The following is a 19,587-nucleotide window of genomic DNA, read 5'->3' on the forward strand; positions in this document are numbered from 1 at the left end:
ACTGGCACCTTCAGCTACTAGCAGCGAGACCTACATCTAAACCACATAACCCAACCATGAGGTAACTACCTAGAGAGATAGGTATCCTATCTCAGAACACTGAGATAGGTATCCTATCTCAAACCAAAAGAATAGGAGCAAAGTGTTGCAAGCTCCAGTTAGCTCTGTCCTGCACAAAAGAAGGAACTGCACAAAAGGAGGAGGAAGCACCAAGGTGGTGGGTTCACTCCACAAAAGAGAGATCAGTCAGCAAGCATGTAGATTGATCTACATGTAGTAATGCTTGGCAAGCCATGTCCTAAGCCAAAGGACACGAGTAATGCTTGGCAAGCCATGTCCTAAGCCAAAGGACACGGTGAGAGTGAGTCATGTTGACAAATGCATCACCCTGGGCTTTGTTGTCCACCAAATAGGAGAAAGCAACGATCAAAGCCTCCTCACTGAACCCTGGCATGTACATTACTGCAGCATAAAGATCAGGGTTGACCACCTCAGTCTTGGTCTCTCTGATTGCAGCTACAACATCCTTAACTGCCTCAGTCATACCAGTGAGGACCTCATGATCCTCCTCAGTGAAGACACACCTCTTTCTTATGTGCTTGTTGAGAAATTCAGCATCCTTGGGGTGAGCCTAATTTTATTGTGTAGAATAAGTTAGGAACAGAAATAAAGATGTGTGCTTTTCTAAATAGAAGAGAAAGAAAAGAGTGATCAAGGCAGCCCACACAGACCTTGATGTGTCCCAGGTAGTGCTCCTCCTCCAAGCTAATCATGCACACATCATCAACCCATAGGGCACCACTGAGTTCCCTAAGCTTGGACACCCTCACCCACCTCTGTCTCCACTTCCTCAAATGGTTATAGACTTGAGTCCCAGAAACCTCATTGCCAGTGAACTCTTGCAAGTACTTGGCAACTTGGTTCAAATGGACTTCTTTGAATCCCTTGTCAGTTCTAACCCCAGTCTCAATTAGCTGGCACATACGCTTTAGCACAAACTTAGACATGGCACTAGTCCAGCGCATAGCACCCCTAGTGCGCTGCTCAGCACCCTCTTCAACTTGCTGAGCCCCACCAACCTGGGTGACAACCTCAGGAACCTCGTCCAGGTCAACCCTATTCACTTCCTGAGCCATTCCCTAATTGTGCCAGCCATACATTGCCTCAGTCAGCAGTAAAGTAAACAGTAGGATTAAGATGCATGGTTATCATCATAGCACAAAGTAAAGGACAGAAAAAAAATGCATAGGCTCGGCAAGAAAACAAAATTATCATAGCACAACTAATTGCCTTTATCAGTAAAGATGCATGGTTATCATCATAGCACAGAGTAAAGAACAGAGAAAAAAAAATCATAGCCTCAGTCACAATATTGAATCATCATAGCACATGTGCATAGCCTCAGATAATTAAAATAGCAAGGCACAGAGGATTGAATTATCATTGCACAAAGTTCTTGGTCTCAGCTAAATTGAGTAGAGTACTACAATATTGAAACATCATTGCACATGTCCTTAGCCTTAGGTACAGAATTATTACATCATTGCACAAGTACATAGACTCAGCAAACTGGAAATAAAAATTCAACAGAGCAACCAACATAGCAAGACCTACACATGGTAGTGGCCCCTATTGTTCCACATGGCATCAGCTATTTCATCCCTTCTAAGACCCCATGCTGCATTATCAATTACTTCATCTACAGGTTCATTACTAGGATTTGGTACCCATGTAGCTTCATCAGGGAATACTTCATCTTGCCCATGCCCAACAATCCAGTTATGAATTATGCAGCATGCAAGGACTAATTTGACTTGTGTCTTGTATGGGTGGAAAGGCTTGTTGTCAAGAATACGAAAACGATTCTTTAAAGCACCAAATGCCCTTTCAACTGTGACCCTTAGGCTTGAATGCCTCAAGTTGAACAACTCTTTCTTGTTGGTAGGATAGTTCCTTCCACCAAATTCTTTCAAGTGGTACCTAGTGGCTCTGTATGGTGGCAGAAACCCAGGGCGACAAGCATAGCCAGCATCCACTAGGTAGAATTTACCTATACAATTAATTAGGTAGGCAACAATTAGTCATAGGGCCTATGTGCAAGTGCAATTGTTGAATCAGGTTACAAGTACCTGGTGGAACCCTCAATCCATCATCCCTCTCTATAGCATCAGCCAGAATAAGGGCATCGTGTGCAGATCCCTCCCATCTAGCTAGCACATAGGTGAATCTCATATCAAAGTCAACTGCAGCAAGCACATTTTGAGTAGGATAGTGCTTCCTACCCCTAAATGCTGCTGATATCTTTGCAAGCACTCTAGCATGAACATGGGTACCATCTATAGCACCACAGTCCTACAGGTTATGAAGATTTGTGATTTCAGTTTGGTCAAAACTATAACAAATTAATGGTCAACCTTATAATGAATTAATTACCTTCAAGTATGGAAACCATCTTGGGCTATTTTTTATTTTTAGCGATGTCTCCCCTGATGGTGCCCTAATCAACTCCTCCCTAAGCTCACCAACAGCATACAACACCTCTCTGAAATACCTACTGACTGTTTCAATGGACCTCCTAAAGTTTTAGTGGATCACTCTAAATCTCTGATTGTGTCCCACTACATGGAGGAACATTGCAACTTGTTCCTCCACAGAACTGTGTATGGTGTCCCTCAACAAGTTCCTCTCCCTAAACAGGTTACACAGATTGAAAAATGGAGCTCTACGCATGCGAAGCATGTCAACACATTATGTGTCATTGCAGTTATATATTTTGTTTAGGTTGGCTTGGCGTTCCTCATCCATGGCACTCATTGGGGCATAAGTAATCTGAGGCCGTGAACTACGTGCCACCCTCAGCCTACTCATGAAGTATGCATAAATGACAGACACAAAAGCAGCAGCCTTTATCACAAGTATGCGTCTCTGCTCAGAAGGATTCATCTATACCAGTACAAATTGCAAAAACATGACTCAGTAACAAGTATCATTAGTGCTCAGAAAAAAACTGCATCATCGCCTACTACACAAGTGCTCACATATACTTGCATTCAGATTAAAAATCACCATCATTTACTAAGAACATGTGCTCAGATTAATATTTACAGGCTACTATCATAGGCCAAGAACTTGTGCTCACTTTCAGAGTACATGTGAGCGTAAATAAGCAAGCATCATCGGCTAAGAACATGTGCTTCAAGTCATAGTAACATAAACATCATCGGCCAGAAAAAAAGGGCCGGGTAAAACAATTGTTACCGTTAAGTCCGAGCACACAAGCGTCACAGGGAAGCCTGAATCACACGATGCGAGCCAAGATAAAGCAGGATCTACACGGTAAGAAATGTGTTAGTACCAAATCCTTGAGAACAAATTGCAAAATCTAGATCGAAACCCTAGGGGAGGGGACTTGCCTTTTCAACTCCAACGAGATCAACCAGCACAGATCCGGCCCTAAAAATGCTCAAATACATAAGCACAACAACAAAAACAGAGAGGGAGAGGGACAAAAACACCAGATCTGAGAGGGATTTGAGTATAGCTTACAAGATTTGCCTCAAAACACCGACGAATCGAGCCACAATCCTGCGGGTGAGGAAGAGAGGGAGAACACCCAGATCAGCGACCGAACAGCATGGATCCGAATTGAGAGGGAGGAAGGTTTGCTCACCAGCTACCACGATGAGGAACTCGGCGACCAGACAGCAGGAAACAGAAGAGAAAGCGGAGAGGAAGAGGGCGAGCGCGAGCTCAAGAATGGGGAAGAGGGGTCGCGATGGTGAGCATATAACGAGGAGGGATGGCGGGAAAGGGACGGCGGTAACCCTAGCGTTCCCGCGCGCGCCTCCCCATCTCCCGCCTGCACGCGCGGAGCAAAATTTTCTGGCCGTCATCGCCCGCCCTCGCAGCTCGCGCGCCTGGCTCCCGAGAAACGGAGCCCACGGGCGTTTCTCCAGATGCAGACGGAGGGGGCAAAATTGCATGACGGGAGCCAGGCCCTGGACCGCGTCCAGGCAACCAATCGCAGCTGGGCTGCACCCCGGGAGCCTGGTTCGGTCATATGCACCGAACCAAACACGCCCTACATACACACGGCACGGCCGGTAAGTGCCGTTCAATGCACGGCAGGATGGAGTTCACTATCTAGGGCAAAACTCTTTTCCCCTCGAACACGCAGGAGCTCACGTGGATGGCCATCAGGCCTCCGCAGCTGTGCAAGTCTTCCCCAGGTCCCAAATCCCAATCACCGTCGACCTCAAGAAGAGAATAATTCCAGTCGCACACGCACGACCACCAGGCGGAGGCTCCTGTCTGGCTTGTCGAAGCTAGAAAGGAGCCCTAACTTACTAACTTAGACGGTAAAGCTATATATAATATATCACGTGCGATAAAATTAAGCTCTGTCACCTGAACACGGTACAGTGCAGGCCAGAGAAGTTAATGGGCTAGAAGTTATACTGCCTCCGTCTCAAAATATAATAACTTTTTAACTTTTCTAAATCAAATATTTTCATCTTTGACCAATAATATCTCAAAAAATAATTACTTGTAAATAAAAGATTACATTTTACTATATTTGGTTTCATTACGAATAAATTAATATCACTTTTATGTTGTCAATCTTTATACCCGTTTTACCATCTACGGTCAAAGATGAAAATATTTGAGTTTGAAAAATCAAAAAGTTGTTATATTTTGAAACGGTGGTAGTAGCTGGACCTCGTCAAGCGCAAAGCCTTGATCAGAAATGTACAACAGGATGTGGGGAGGTAAGCCTACACTTGCAGTAGTGAATATGCAGTGCAATGACTTTTTCTTGCTATTTTTTTCTTTCCGTGTGGGCTTTAGCCTCGAAAGGCTTGGCTATATATATTTTTCATGTTTGAGTTCATTATTTCTTTTCTGTTTTTCTTCCTCCACTTTTAAATTTATGTTATTAGTATATTGTTCCTTTTCTATTTTCCTTCCTCCAATTTTTTAATTTTTATTATTCTATGCCCCACGTGCATATTCTTATTTGGGTCATAATCCGTCTTTCCTCATAAGTCATATTATCAATCTTTATTTCTTATTTTTTTTTTGCGAAACACAAGCATCCCACCAACAAGAGGCCGCCAGGTGGCCACATGGGTCGGCCCCGTTTGGCACAGACTCCGGCCCAGCCCACCAAATCAAATAATGCCAGCCCAAAACTACCTCCGTGCTCATAACTCGGCCCAGCTCGCGAAACTGCAGCATCTGTGCACATGCGCTCCGGCGACGGCGAGACCCTGTGCGCCGGCGGGCGGGCGGCGGCGGCGCTCGCTCCGGCGTGTGGTGGAGTGGCGGTGCTGGGAGGCTAGGGGATCTTTACATCTTTAACTCGGGTGGCACATCCGGTGGCCTGCATTACTGTTGCGAAGGTTTGTGACAATTAGCAGCCGCGGGGCCGGGGGCTGCATCTTAGGCGTGCTTGTTGTCTAGCGACCTCCTTTCTTGAAATTTTGCGTAGATTCCCGAACTGGCTTGAGGTTTGCTATTTTAGGACTCAAAACAAGCGGCTTCGTTAAAATAGAATTCCTAACATTCGTTTCGCTAAAATAGGTGTCCAAACATTGGCACTTCGAAATATATGACATTTTACCCATTTTAATTCATTTGATAATACTAAAATACATGTATTTCTTGATTGATTCTATTGCCCTTCTGTACCCTCGCGATGTTTCGTAACCCTCGCGACCCTCGCGACGCCGCCGCCCACCCTACGAGCGATGTGCGAGATCGACGCCCGTGGCCGGTGCCCTCCCTGCGACACCCGTCGCCCGCCGAGGTCGACGCCGGCTCTGCGCCTCCCTCGGTCCGCCCGCTGAGGTCATAGGGAAAGGGAAAGGGAAAGAAGATGGTAACGAAGGTGGACACAGCAAGAAAGGGAAAGGGAAAGGAAAAGAAGATGGTAACGAGGCCAGTGTGGGTGAAGGTGACAATGATACTGCTCCAACCGATGCCAAGGGAAAGAAAATGGTTAGAGGATCTATGACTTGCAAAAGATGCGGAGAAAAAGGTCATAGGCAAGCTAGTTCTAAGTGCCCACTCAATGAGACCGCAAAGAAGAGGTAACAACTTATTTACTTCATAAAGAAACTTGAATGAAAATGTCGATATTAATTTATTTGATCACTTGTAGGAAGCGTAGGCAACCTAGGAAGAATGTGACCAAAATACATCCAGAACCTAGCACTCCACGTCTCCACAGAGGCCGACTAGGAACAAATCCTACGGGATAGTCCTGGAAGGGTCACTAGAAGGTGTAAATATGTTAAGTTCATAGAAGCCTATTTTCCATTGTACACCGTGCTTCCATTGTAACTAGTGTATTAGGAGAGGCTACATCTTCACAAACCGACACTAGTCCCGTGAGGATGACTACCGCTGCAGCACCAAGAAAGATGACTCCGAAGAGAAAACTGCACATTAGATGAACTAGTTTTGTCGTGTTTGATGAGATGTAAACTCATAATTTATTTCATATCACTTGGATCTCGTTTGGAATTAAACTCATGCTTTATTGCTAGAACCATATTTTTATGAGCTCATTTGTGCTAAATTCATGATTTTACCTATTACTTGGATCATATCATACATGTATTTGAGATTGAAAATGATATACATGTCATTTTTGAACGGTGGTACCCAGCCATGTTTTTTTTTAACGGTGCCCAGCCATGTTGATTGTGGACCTTTTGCTTTGTTCACTGTGGGTTGTCTTTTACCGAATCTTACCCCCAAACTCTGGTTCTTTAGATTCTCTGATGAAATTTACCATTCGTTTGTGAATTGACGAGAAATGTCCCTTCCTGAATGCATGCCACTTTTCTGAATAGATGGCATTGCATGATCACAACTTATTGACTTATTGATGCCCCCGACGAACTGCAGAAGTGCAAATTGCAGTTCATCTCTTGGAATGTTACCACTCCGACCAATTGTTGTTCATGACTACTACAAACCAATTGCAAGTTTTAGAGCATCTCCAAGAGCTCTTATATTTTCTTAGCTAAATATGAAAATTGTACCCCCTTGTAAAAATAGAAAGCCATCTAATTTCATGGGATAGTCCAAAAAACTAGCTAAAACATGGATTTTATTTTCAAATCTGGACCCACGTGTTTCCGCCTGTACGCGATTCCGCCACTATGGCTTGACGCCGCCGCCGCCCGCCATTGGTGCTACGCGTAGGACACCGACGTCGCGCCTGCTGCATGCTGGACAACCGATCAAATCAATTAATTAATAAAAAACAGAACTATGCACAGCCGATCAACTGCTGTTTTGACATAAACATACGAGGGCAAGAGGCGGCGCTGATTTGGACCCTCAAATTTTTTCGCGAACTAAACACGACCTTAAATGAGCTTAATTGCAGCCCAAATAACGTCCGCAGGCGCATGCTCAAACATATGAGGGCAAGAGGCGGCGCTGATTTGGACCCTCTGCACAGCAGGGTCTCTGCGATTGGCAGCAAATCTCGGCGGGGAAAGGCAGAGGCGCGCGAGGAAGAGGGCAGCGGGTGCGAGAGGGGCTCGGATAGCGCGCACGGAAGAGGGCAGCAGGCGCGGAACGGCCAAATCTGTGCGGGAAGAGGCCTGCGGGCGCGGGAAAGCTTGGATGGCTAGCGCCACACGCTATGCAAACATGGCGAGAGGAGCCAAGATGAGGATGATACAGTTTCTGTTGGAAGGGATTTTTTATCTTTGTTTTCTTTCTTTAGCTAACTTGTCTAATATACAAAAGTTGTTGGAGATGCTCTTACAATTAAAAGTTTACAACTAATGTAACTGCTTTTAGAGTTTCAGCGCAATCTTGCATGTTGACCAGTAAGTATGTGAAAATAGTCCCAACCCCTATAATCCACGGGCACACCCCGAGCAGAGCCCCCAGGTCGGCAGGTCCCCCATCGCCCGCGAGCGCCCAGGCCCCACATCGCCCGTCCGGATCCCGCACGGCGGCGGAGCAGACAACAGGACAGCGGCGCCCCCGATCTAGCGCGGACGGCGGCTCGCGCTTGGAGCAGACACGCGCGGATGGCGGCAGCTCGCGTTCAGGTGGCACCGTCCGCCGGCGAGGGCGCAGCCACCAGTCCGGCCGCTGATGCGGCGCAGGCCACCAGCGCGGCACAGATCGGGCCGCTGCCCTGCCGCGTAGGCGCAACTGCTGGCCCCGGCCTCCATTCTGGCGAGCGGACGCAGCCCCGGCCTCCGCCCTGGCGTGGCACGGGCGCAGCCGCCGGCGCCCCCCCCCCCCGGCTGCGGACCGCGGGCGAGCGGGCCACCGCGCCGCCACCGCGTGCTCTGCAGGCCGCGGCGCTCGGGCACGCGGGCCACCGCCTCTGGCGTCCCCGGCCGTCGGCCCCGCGCGGAGCGCCGCCCGCTCCGCCACAGGCGCAGCTTCGGCCACTTTCGCGGAAGCCCCCGGCCACAGGCCCCGCGCGGTGCGCCCATGGCCAGGCGCGCAGCCGCCGGCGCGAGCGCCTAGCTCCAGTCGACGTCGAGCGCCCGGGAACCATGCGGCTACCTCCTCCCCTGTTCCTGTGTGAACGTGAGGGGATAAGGGAGAGATAAGGGGATAAGTGGTTGAACGTCGGCGGCCCCGGGACGCCCCCGGAGCTCAGCCGCTGGGAAGAGGGAGGGGCCGTGGCGGTCGGCGCGGGGGAGAGCAGGGCGAGCAGGGCACGGGGGAGAACTGGGGAGAGCGCGGCGGCCGGCCGGAGCTCCACCAGCGGGGGAGAGGCGCGGTAGCTTCAGAGGGAGTTAGGGGTATTTTTGTCTTTTCACAGCCACTTAACTGAGATTTTACTTGAGTTCTCACGGCAGGGCCATGTAAGGGATGCAAGATAAAAATAGTGCTAAAGAAGGGACTTTGAACTTTCCAGGGCCATAGAAGGAAGTGTCATTTGTCTCAGGGCCTTACAGGGAATTTTCTCAAGGAATTACACATGAGCGTTGTGTTTCTGCCTCATACTGATTGACCATTCAGAAACAGACGTTTCGGTACTTCAGACAAGTCTCAGTAAAATTTCAGTGAACAATAATCAGGCAATGCTGTGGCGCCATGAAATTAACAACAATCAAGAGTTGCAGAAGAAGATATGCTTTGTCTGATGGATCAAGAGTTAATTCGCATCGACTCCAACTATCTCAATGGCCAAAGCGATCAAACATGTCTATCTACACACTGACAGGAACTCTCGCGAGTCGCGACGAGCAAGATCGAACTAACTGTGAAAACACATGATCCGCAGCGGACGAACAGGTGCTTCGTTGACGGCGCGGTGTTGCAGGCTGCGAGGCGCCATCGCCTCGGTCGTCGCCCAGATGAACAATCAGTCATATAAGGCCTCCAAATATATATTTAAAATATCAAATAAATTAAAATAGATAAAATGTCATGTATTCCGAAGCGCCAATGTTTGGGGACCTATTTTAGCAAAGCGAATGTTAGAAATCCCATTTTAGTGAAATCGCTTGTTTTGAGTCCTAAAATAACAATTTTCTCTTCCTTGATATGACTTTTCACCTTTATGTCTCCACCAAAAGCTAGCAGAGGTGCTCTGTGTGAGCATGCATTGTGCATGCACAGTCCAGCGGGGCCGGCAACATGCAACACAATATCTTCATGGAGTGCAGTCGTGCAGACATGCGAAGGCAAAAAGGCGGGCCCAAGGCGGAGGCCGCGGTCGACCATGCATGAAGCTCTGCAGTGCAACAGCACGGCGGGCAGACCTGCAGACCAAGGCCGGCAGGCCGCAGGGTTGGCCTCGCCCAACCCTGGCTTCGTCTCGCCCGACCCCCAAAGGCCCGTATCCATATGATATTTTTCTGCCACGCGAATCGAGGCCACGCTTAGAGCAGGTTTTATAGTCCCAGCCGAAGCCGGCTGGGAGCATGCGTGACAGGCCCGCATTGATTGCGTTGCAGTGAGAGAGGGAGCCCTTGCAGCCGGTGCCAGCGGGCGATTCAGCGGCAGCCCGTTCTCACTCTCTCTCCTCTCCACGTCAGATCTCAGCCGGTTCTCAGTCCGTTATAATACCTGCTCTTAGATAGTCATATCTGGGACTGTACCACCCACCATATCAAATGTACAGTGCCGCCGGCAACACCGCTCGAGACAACACTGTGCGACCTGCTCCAATTCACCTAAATCAAGAAAGCCTAACGCACATACCATCTGACAGGACGGGGGGCCACACCCTGCTGACGATGTCAGCGGCAGCACGAATCCCGCACCCTCATCCCGCCACGACCAGAACAATGCCAAGAATGGGAGCAGACACCCGCCTGTCATCCTCAGCAAACGCTAGCGGGACACACCATACTCCGTAGATATTAGTCGAGGGACGGGAGCCGCCCGACCCCCCCAAGACTCTCTCCCTCTTATCTTATTATAGGCTTTCATCCCTTGGAATATAAAAGGGAGGAGGCGCACCCCGTGGAGGATCGAACTCACTCGCACACAACTACACCACATACACGTATACGCACGCAACCTAGAAACTTGGGACCCTCGTTTCCTCTCTCGCCCGTTTGTAACCCCTACTGCAAACTTGAGTGCAAAAGCATGAGAGCTCGAACTGGACGTAGGGACGTTCTGCCCGAACCAGTATAAAATCTTGTGTCTCATCCTTGCATTACCATCCGAGCTCGTGACGCGCGTACAAGTTTACTAATCGGTGATTCGGAACACCGACAACCCGTCACATCGAATCTTTAGACACATGCATGGAGCATTAAATTTAGTTGAAAAAATAACTAATTACACAGTATAACTATTTCATACGAGACATGCTATATTACCAAAACTCAAATTTTTTCGCGAACTAAACACGACCTTAAATGAGCTTAATTGCAGCCCAAATAACGTCCGCAGGTGCATGCTTCAGGCGATGGTTTGAGAACCATCACCTCAAGGGATATTTAATCGCACTCCCTGGGGCCACTGGTTTTATATTTGGAAGTGAGAACAACTGAGATCACAACATGGTTGTCAATGAGATAACAGTATGCAATGCTGTAACTGTTTATTTCTCATTTCACTTCAAAAATACCTGGATATTACCAGCTGATCATATAGCACTCCTACTCCGAAGAAAGCACCAAAGGCGATGGCAAAGATAACCTTGCTTCCATGGGGTTTGCTGTAGACAATGGACACTGGACCCGCCTCTGGTGAATTGCATCGACGGCTGAGCATAGAACCACACAACTTTGGATTCCCCAAAAAGCTAGAATTCTGAAATGTGCCAAATTGGCCACCAGTTGGAATAGGCCCTTCAAGGTTATTATTAGAAACATTGAATGTGGCAAGGAAGTGCAGGCTCTCCAATGCAGCTGGGATTTCACCTGTGAGATTGTTGTTGGATAAATCTAGCACCTCCAGGTTTGTGAGATTACCGATGGATGGGGGCACCGGTCCTGTTAAGTTGTTGCAGCTGATATCGAGTGAAATGAGGGCTTTCAGCTGACCAATCTCTGGGGGAATCACACCCGTGACTTTGTTACTGCTTAGATTTAGCACTTTAGGAAAAGCGATCGGTTTACGGTATTGAAATGATGGACCTTCATAAACTGGCAGATCAAAGATCCTTGGGTCATAATGAGCTGCAGTCTCTGAAGTTAACATTGGCATAGTCATCAGTGCTCTTGGAATTTCCCCTGTAAGGCTATTGTTTGATATGTCTAAATAGAAAAGGAATCCCAATGTGTTGATCCAGGTTGGTATTGGTCCACTGAGTCTATTACCCTGCAAAAATAATATCTCCAAATTTTCTAGCTCCGATATCCAAAAAGGCATTTTCCCTGACAATAGGCAATCAGGAATGGCCAAAACCTGAAGATTGTCAAGACCATTGATTGTGGTATCATCCGGCATGGTCTCGTTCATGAAATTTGGCCCAAGAATAAGGGTGGTGAGGTTCTTGGAGCGTTGTAGTATCTGAAGTGCATTTGTTATATTTGAAAAACAGTTATTTGCGAGCGACAGGAAGGAGAGGGATTTCAGATTGCCTAGTCCTTCTGATAACTGTCCATGGAACTTATTTGAAGACAGCCGTAGTGCAATCAGGTTTCTGCATGAGTATATGCTTTCTGGAATTGTGCCGCTGAAGTTGTTCCGCATAATATCTAAGGTTTTTAAATTGGGAAAGTTGGAGAAATTAACCTTGTTGAGCTCACCGCTGAAAATGTTGCTCTTAAGGTCAATTGTTATGAGATTTTTGCAGTTACTGAGAGTCGATGGCAGCTCCCCAGACATGCTGTTGTAGTTCAGATGGAGTTCCTGCAATCTCTTGAGCTGACCTATGGAGTCTGGAATCATGCCGCTGAATTTGTTTTCTCCAAGATCGAGGATGGCCATATTGCTGAGTTTGATTATATGTGTGCCATCAAGTGTTCCTTGCAAACCATTGCTGGAAAAAGAAAGATGCTCCAACAAGGTAACGTTGAAGAGTTCTTTAGGGAGAATTCCACTGAGGTTGTTGTGCCCAGCCTTGAGAATTCTGAGGTTGGAGCAATTACCGAGTCCTGGGGGGATACCACCACTGAGTTTGTTGTAACAGAGTTCAAGCACACTAAAGGATGGTGATATGTTACATAAATGACTTGGGATCTGTCCAGTGAAGCTATTGTTGCTGGCATTGAGTGCAATCAAATTCTGCATCCCCTTCCATGTTGTGGATGTAAAATGCCCTGTAAACAAGTTGCTTGAGATGTTAAGTACCTGTAGAGAGTACCCATGGGTTGAAGATGGCAGCTCATGCAGGTCTCCACTGAGCTGGTTGAAGCTGATGTCGAGGACAATGATGCTGCTGGATGACACCAATCCCAGGGGCAGGCCACCGGACAGTGAATTGTGGGACAAGTTTAGGTGCTGCAGGTCGGTGAGGTTCCCAAGGGACTGCGAGATACGCCCCTCAAGGCCCTTGTAAGGCAGCGAGACAGTGGTGACTGTCCCATTTTTGTCGCAGCCGATTCCTTCCCATTTGCAGCAGTCTGTACCTTGCCAAAACTTGATGAGGTCAGCATTCTGCGAGAGCTCTGTGAGGAACTGGAGGAGGGAGGTCCTCTCCAGCTCTGTGCAGGAACTGGCACAAGATGCCAAGGAGATGAGCAGTACAAGGGCAAGGCCAATGGAAGGTATGCGCCGTCTAATGCCGTGCTTCTTGCATGAGAAATGGATTGACTTCATGGCTTCCTACCGATTGAAACTAGCATGGAAACCAGCTCATGCTTGAGCTTGAGCAGCGTCCTTTCTAGACAAAGTACCAATGGTCTAATTAGGGAAGAGCATGAGGTACAAGAAAGCTGTGGCTGGTGCTGGTCTCTTGTAGTCGTGGTTACTACAAAGGAAAATAATGGAGTCAAGGATTAGTTGCTATAGGAAAATCCCCATTATGATTGTTACATGCAATAGGGAATAGACAAAGCAGCTGATTGTTCACACTTTGACTTCTTGGCCGAACAAAACATTTCCTTTCGTTTTCTCATCCATCCTTGAATCATTCCTCGTCTAATTACTGCCGTGATTTACCTCATCTGACATCACTTGTCCTACCAACTTCACTTAACAAACCTGTTGTCTTGATATTAGTAGTCGTTAGTAGTGACAGAATCTTTTTTTAATAAAAAAATAGAAGCACTGCATGACGCACCTTTTGATTTTGCAGGATGATGGTGCGCCCTTTTTGTCGAACAGGAAAATGTGTTCATTTTCGAAAGAAGCTGAAGATCTGCAAGATTCTTACTGGTAAGAGGCAGTACACGGAGAGCATCATTCCGGGAGGCGCTGGTAATTATTTAGAGCAATCATCGGGCGTCGCGGACTCGCGGTCAAGGTGTGGACGCTGCTTGGAAAATAGAAGGCGCAAGTGGAGGCAAGAAAACAAGAGACGTCTCTTCTTGCTGACCGGAATTCAGAAGTGCTCGGAGAGTCGGAGGGAACTGGATAGCGTGTGAGTTCTGGTGGATTAGACTTTTTTTTTTGAAAATAAATTAGACAAAAAAGAATAATTGAGATTTGAAGCAACCCTACAGATTGGATTGACTGAATGCCTGAACTTGTGAACATGGCCTATCGATGAACATTTATCCAGGTAGTGATGCTAAAAATCTGTCAAGTGAAATGTGCGCTAGCTTTTGAGTAATGCCAATCTGGTCTACAGTCTCTGTTGAGACTTTGACTGACATGGCATGGTAGACCTGTGACCTGTCCACTGTCTTTATTCAAGAACAACAGTAATCAAAGGCCGTGTTTAGTTGCGCTTCGTAAAGTTTTTGAAAATACATCTTTCTATGTTTGAAGTACTAAACATAGATTAATCACAAAATAAATTACAGAACTCGTCTGTAAATCGCGAGACGAATGTAATGAGCCTAATTAATCTGTCATTAGAGGTTATTTACTGTAGCGTTACTGTAGCGTTACTGTAGCGATTTAGCGTCTGGTTACGGCCTGAATTAGGTTCAGTAGATTCGTCTCATGATTTACAGGCAGCAGTCACAATGTGTTTTTTATTTCGTCTAGATTTAAGTCTCCATGCAGATGCCGGAAAAAAAATTGGAATTTTGATTTTTGGAACTAAACACGGCGAAAGACTATGTTTGCACTGTATTATGATATTACCACTACTTGTGCAAAAAGAACTGTATGGATATGCCAAATCTGATAAGCAAGTTCACTATTAGAATGCACTGCTTAAAAAAAGGTTCTCGAATGCATAGGATTTTTTAGAAATATTTGTGATTTATATATGCTGGGTTGCTCAGCTCAATATAAGCTCACTTTAGCAACTTTGATGGAGGCAGCCAATCTTCTTGAAACAGCGATAACTTTTGTTTTAGGAGAAAATGGCAATGACTTAGATTGCTGCTCTTTCACTGGCTATGCAGTCGGGAGGTTGCTTGGATTTACAGCTACTCCCTATGTCCCTAAATATGTGTCATTTTTATTTCCCGAGAAATAACTTTGAGTAAATATATATTAAAACTGTTAATATTTATAGTATATAATTAGTATCTTTAGAAAGATCTTTGAATTTAGTTTTTAATAAATTTATTTGGAGATACAAATATTGCATTGTATTTTTTTTACAAATTGAGTCAAATTTGTGGCACGCACACCAATGGTGATAGTTATTTAGGGATGCACTAATGTAGCATTATTCATATGGCCGTCAAGTTCCAGAGGCCTTTTGCTTGGTAAAAAAGGATTAGCTGATACAAGACTGTAGGCAGACGGGAGACCACTTGTGAACTGACTACAGTGAGGCCACTTTGATCTATCGTGAGTCTATTTTGCTGCAATTAGTTTCTACTTAGAATAAATTCCGATTTCTCTTGTTGTACCTAATATGAGTCTCTTGTTATACCTATTATTCCTGACTCGGAATAAATCCCGTTTATACGAACAAGGCCTAATTCTAGACTAAGCATTCAGGACCGTTGAATTTTCCTCGGTTGAATTTTGAGCCAGGACTTGCAACAGCACCAGGATGCAATTTCAACTCTTAGCGGCGATATCCCATGATCTCCATCATTTGCTGTATTTGCAGTCCCACAAACTCATAACTGACCTGCCCGGTCACAAAAAGAGGCATCCGCATGAACATTTTATGATTAGGGGAGGGAGGGTAGCCCGGTTCGCTTAGATGCAAAGCTCCAAAACCGGAGTGCCGGGTTCGAATCCTAGGTAACACATCTTGCTGGAAAGTGAGAGTGTTGCTGGCCAGACGTATCAAATAGAGAACCCGGTCCCTGATTAAGGTTCCCCAATGAACCTGGAGGATATCCTGGCCTCTGTCCTCCGGACATTTCATGATTTGAAAGCCATTTTCCGTCATCAGTAAAGCCAACGTTTGTCCGAACTTGACAGATCAATCGTGTGATATTCTCTAACAAATCTAACAGGCCAAAGCATACACTGCTGGGTGTTCAACCAACTGAAAGAACAAGTGAGCTCAGCTATCAGGCATGGGAGACAGCAGGTCCCCACCTCCGGCCGCGCGGCAACCGGCGCCGGCAGCCTGTTGAAGGCGGGTGGTGCGGACATTTTGAGCAAGTCTGCAAGTCTCCAAACTATCAACATCAGGGAGAACAACTCCATTCTCCAGTTCACCAGCGCCGTCAGCTTCCGGTTGTGCGGCCGTCAGTTTCTTGGCGGGAAAATGTCCAATAATCTCAGCCCATCTTTTTTCTTTTGAGAGGAATAATCTCAGCCCATCTAATCAATAATCTCCAAGCTACCTGAGTGAGCGGTTTTTATATTTTTATATTTTTTATTTCCGGTTTTTACAAAAATATATTTTCGATTTGGAAATTTACAGAAATATACCCGGCCGCCCCGCTGCCGGGCGGCCGGGACCTGGCCGCCCGGCAGCCGGGCGGCAGGGGCTTATCCGCAAAAAAAGACGAAAATAAATTGCAGACAGATCCCTGGGGCCGGTCGCCCGGCTGCGGGGCGGCCGCCCCCCCTGGCCGCCCGGCAGCGGGGCGGCCGGCCCCCCATCCCTATATAAGGTGTTGGCTGCCCCTCACCCCTCATTTGGCTTACTAAAAATCCAGAAAAAAAGAAAAGAGAGGGAGGGAGAGGAGGGGTGAGGGAGATGCAAAGCGGCGAAGCCCTGTCGGATTTTCAAGCCGGCGACTTTAGGTAATTAAAATTTCCTATATTTTATAAATAGATTATGTTGTAATTATTTTTTTGAAACAGTAGATTAGCAATCAGTTCAATTATTGTTAGGAGTGATTAGTGGTACATTTAGGTGCAGTTACTTATAGTGATTAGCGTTGATATAGTACATTTAGTGTTAGATTTAGTATTAGAAAATACTAGAAAATTGTTAGAGAAGTATTAGAAAATCAAAAAATGCAAGATAATATTAGAAAATTGTAGAAAATGATAGAAAATTGTAGAAAATGTTAGAATTTTTTTTAGAAAATGTTAGAAAATAGTTTAGCAATCAGTTTAATTATTATTAGGAGTGATTAGTGGTACATTTAAGTGTAGTTACTGATAATGATTAGCGTTGATATAGTATATTAGCAATCTGATTGCTCACTTGTGATTGCCAGGGCTCAACACCATGGCATCCTCAGGATCCACCTACATTCCATGGAATAAGGTGACGGAAACAGTCCCTCAAAGAGTACAGGTGCCTATGTGTTTTTGCGGATCCTTATGCAAACTAATGAAATCAAGGGTTTTGGGGGACGACTTTGGCAAGAGATTCTTCATGTGCGAGAATTACGAGTACGACCCGCCCAAGCATTACGGCAAGGACCGAGCAAAGGTACTACAAAACACTATCAGAGTTTGTCACTTTCAGATCTATTAATGACTTCTAACATGATTTGGGGAAAGACTCCACCGCCTCTATGTGATTTCGTGCAGTGGTTAGACACCAAGCAATCTCAGCAGGATAAGGACCACGTGGAGTGTCAAGCGAGGTGGGCTGCACAAAGGTGGCAACGAATGCTGCATGAAGAACAGATGGAGGAGAAGCGCAAGAAAAACCAGGAAGAGATTCAGAAGAGGATTGCAGAAGTGGAACGTCAGAAGGCAGAGGAACGTGAAGCTGATAGGGAGAGGAAGCGAGAGAGGGCCCGTCGTGCTAAGGAAGCAGGGTCTGAAGCTATTAGGGAGGAAAAATATCCCCGGTGCACTCAGTAAAGCACCACCATGTAATCCCGGCATTTTACATTTCCTAAGGCATGTTAGGTTTACTCACAACACGAGGTTATCGTGTTGCACATGCCATGGTTTTCATTGTTCAAGTATCTAGTAGTACAAACGTCTTAGGCCTCTGCTTTGTAATCGTAGCATTGCTTACAAAACTGTATTGCAAACCGAAAATTTATGATTCGTAACTACCCTTCTATTTTCAGTACACTTTCCAGTTTTTCCAGTGAGATATGAATTTTGAGTTACCACTCTCTTCTGTGTTCTTGGATTGTTCTTCCAGCCATCATATATATAATCAGGGAGCGTACAGTGGAAACTCTATTAAATGCATGCACACTTCTCATCTTGTACAAGCGGAGTCTTTGATTTTTCTTTTCATAATTCTTCAAGGAGAGTTGAAAAGTACAGAACAACTCTAAGGAATATTAATTACAGAAATTTTTCCTTTTGCTACTGAAGGAACTTGCCTTCAGATGATGATGCCTTTCTCCTTTACGGATGTTCTTATCTTGATTTTCTTTTCTGCAATCCCATCTGGTCAACTAGTAACAGACCATCAAGCAAAACACAGAACAATTCAAATAAAGCTTTGAAAATATTGATAGACATATAGATAGGCCCAGTGGCTGGCCCAAGCGAGCAATATAATTGAACCAACCTACACATTTAGAACTACAACCAAGAAATATTACTACACAAATACCTTCATAATATTACATGCTACAATCTAGTGCAAATGCATATCCATACATAACGAAATGTAATTATCACATACAGGTCGGAATACATATCCATACATCTGGTTCAAATACATATGCACACATAACAAAATCTAGACGCGACGGGCTCCAAAATCCGGAGGCAATCCATCGGTGGGATTTCCAGAAGGTCCAATCTCAGCACCAGCATTATCTTCTTGCATTTTAGGGCACTTCTTGTAAGTGTGACCATCTGCTCCACACAGGTTGCATCTTTTTTTCTTCTTTCCTGCCTCAGACTCATCCATTCCGTTACGGATACGAAGTGTCTGCCGTCGACCTACCCCTCTCCTAACATCTGGATTGGGAATGTACATTAGAGAGATATTTAGTGTAGTGAATGATCCCAGACTGCCTATGCCATATATCTCATGGCCCCAAGTGTGCACATCGGTTTCTTTTCTGTAATATTGTGAAACAAAAACCCCAGGATCCAACCCAGATTCTGAACATGCCGCAATGACATGGGAGCATGGTAAGTGAAGAAGCTGTGGCTTCTTGCATCTGCAAAAAACCTTGCCTTCTGGCGTTATCAAGCAATCCTGAACGACCCTTTGTCTGCGGACACCCTGCCCTATCTTGTCCTTGCATGAAACCTCAAACCTTTGATCCTTTGTGCCCATGGAGACCACTCTATGATATTGAGCCTTTTCAATCTTTTCTTTCATGTAGTTAGTGACCCTATTACAAAAAATCACACCTGGATCATTAAGTAAGACAACAGCTGCCTGGTACCGCTCTCTGAAGCACCTTGTGCATCCGTATATGATGAATTCAACTATGCCAACAAGAGAAAATCCACGAACATGAGGCATTACCATATTGTAACACTCTGCGTGGTTGGTTGTCTCGATCCCATATCGACGACCACCAGTGTCGTATAGAATTGACCACTTCTCCTTAGGTGCATCCTTAATCCACTGTGTGAAAGTTCCGCCGCCGGAACGTCTCCGGCTGGAGGTTGAGGCATGTTCCTTTAGCAGCTCGGCGCACATGTTATCTAGCACCTGCCACAATGCATCAAACTTCCGCCGCTGATTCTGAGTGCACAATCTCTTGAACAAATTCATAATTTCCTTATTCTTGAAGCGCTCATAAAAGTTTGCACCCATATGCCTTA

The 19,587-nt window shown here is 46.0% G+C and overlaps 3 protein-coding genes and 2 long non-coding RNA genes across 5 annotated transcripts; 1 reads left to right on the forward strand and 4 right to left on the reverse strand.

Annotated features, from left to right (window-relative positions):
* Nucleotides 1–611: 611 nt before the first annotated feature.
* Nucleotides 612–1,213, reverse strand: LOC120648034. The gene has a single exon (XM_039924818.1). The coding sequence runs from the start codon at nucleotides 1,134–1,136 to the stop codon at nucleotides 612–614; it is 525 nt and encodes a 174-aa protein (XP_039780752.1). The 5' UTR covers nucleotides 1,137–1,213.
* Nucleotides 1,214–1,610: 397 nt separating this feature from the next.
* Nucleotides 1,611–2,452, reverse strand: LOC120648043 (protein ALP1-like). Its single transcript, XM_039924822.1, has 3 exons — nucleotides 2,434–2,452; nucleotides 2,130–2,336; nucleotides 1,611–2,050 (listed from the first exon to the last, which is right to left on the reverse strand). Exons 1-3 carry the CDS (start codon nucleotides 2,450–2,452, stop codon nucleotides 1,611–1,613), a joined length of 666 nt encoding a protein of 221 aa, XP_039780756.1.
* A 961-nt stretch (nucleotides 2,453–3,413) lies between these two features.
* On the reverse strand, nucleotides 3,414–4,078 carry LOC120653828. The gene is made up of 3 exons (XR_005666868.1): nucleotides 3,671–4,078; nucleotides 3,547–3,585; nucleotides 3,414–3,453 (listed from the first exon to the last, which is right to left on the reverse strand). It is a non-coding gene; the product is annotated as an uncharacterized LOC120653828 (long non-coding RNA).
* Nucleotides 4,079–4,137: 59 nt separating this feature from the next.
* Nucleotides 4,138–5,016, forward strand: LOC120653769. Its single transcript, XR_005666847.1, has 2 exons — nucleotides 4,138–4,358; nucleotides 4,428–5,016. It is a non-coding gene; the product is annotated as an uncharacterized LOC120653769 (long non-coding RNA).
* Nucleotides 5,017–11,028: 6,012 nt separating this feature from the next.
* LOC120653887 (receptor-like protein 3) lies at nucleotides 11,029–13,218 on the reverse strand. The gene has a single exon (XM_039931589.1). It carries the CDS (start codon nucleotides 13,216–13,218, stop codon nucleotides 11,071–11,073), a length of 2,148 nt encoding a protein of 715 aa, XP_039787523.1. The 3' UTR covers nucleotides 11,029–11,070.
* Nucleotides 13,219–19,587: the final 6,369 nt, after the last annotated feature.

This window comes from Panicum virgatum, chromosome 1K (genome assembly GCF_016808335.1).
Source record: "Panicum virgatum strain AP13 chromosome 1K, P.virgatum_v5, whole genome shotgun sequence".
In the NCBI taxonomy this organism is placed as follows: Eukaryota; Viridiplantae; Streptophyta; class Magnoliopsida; order Poales; family Poaceae; genus Panicum; species Panicum virgatum.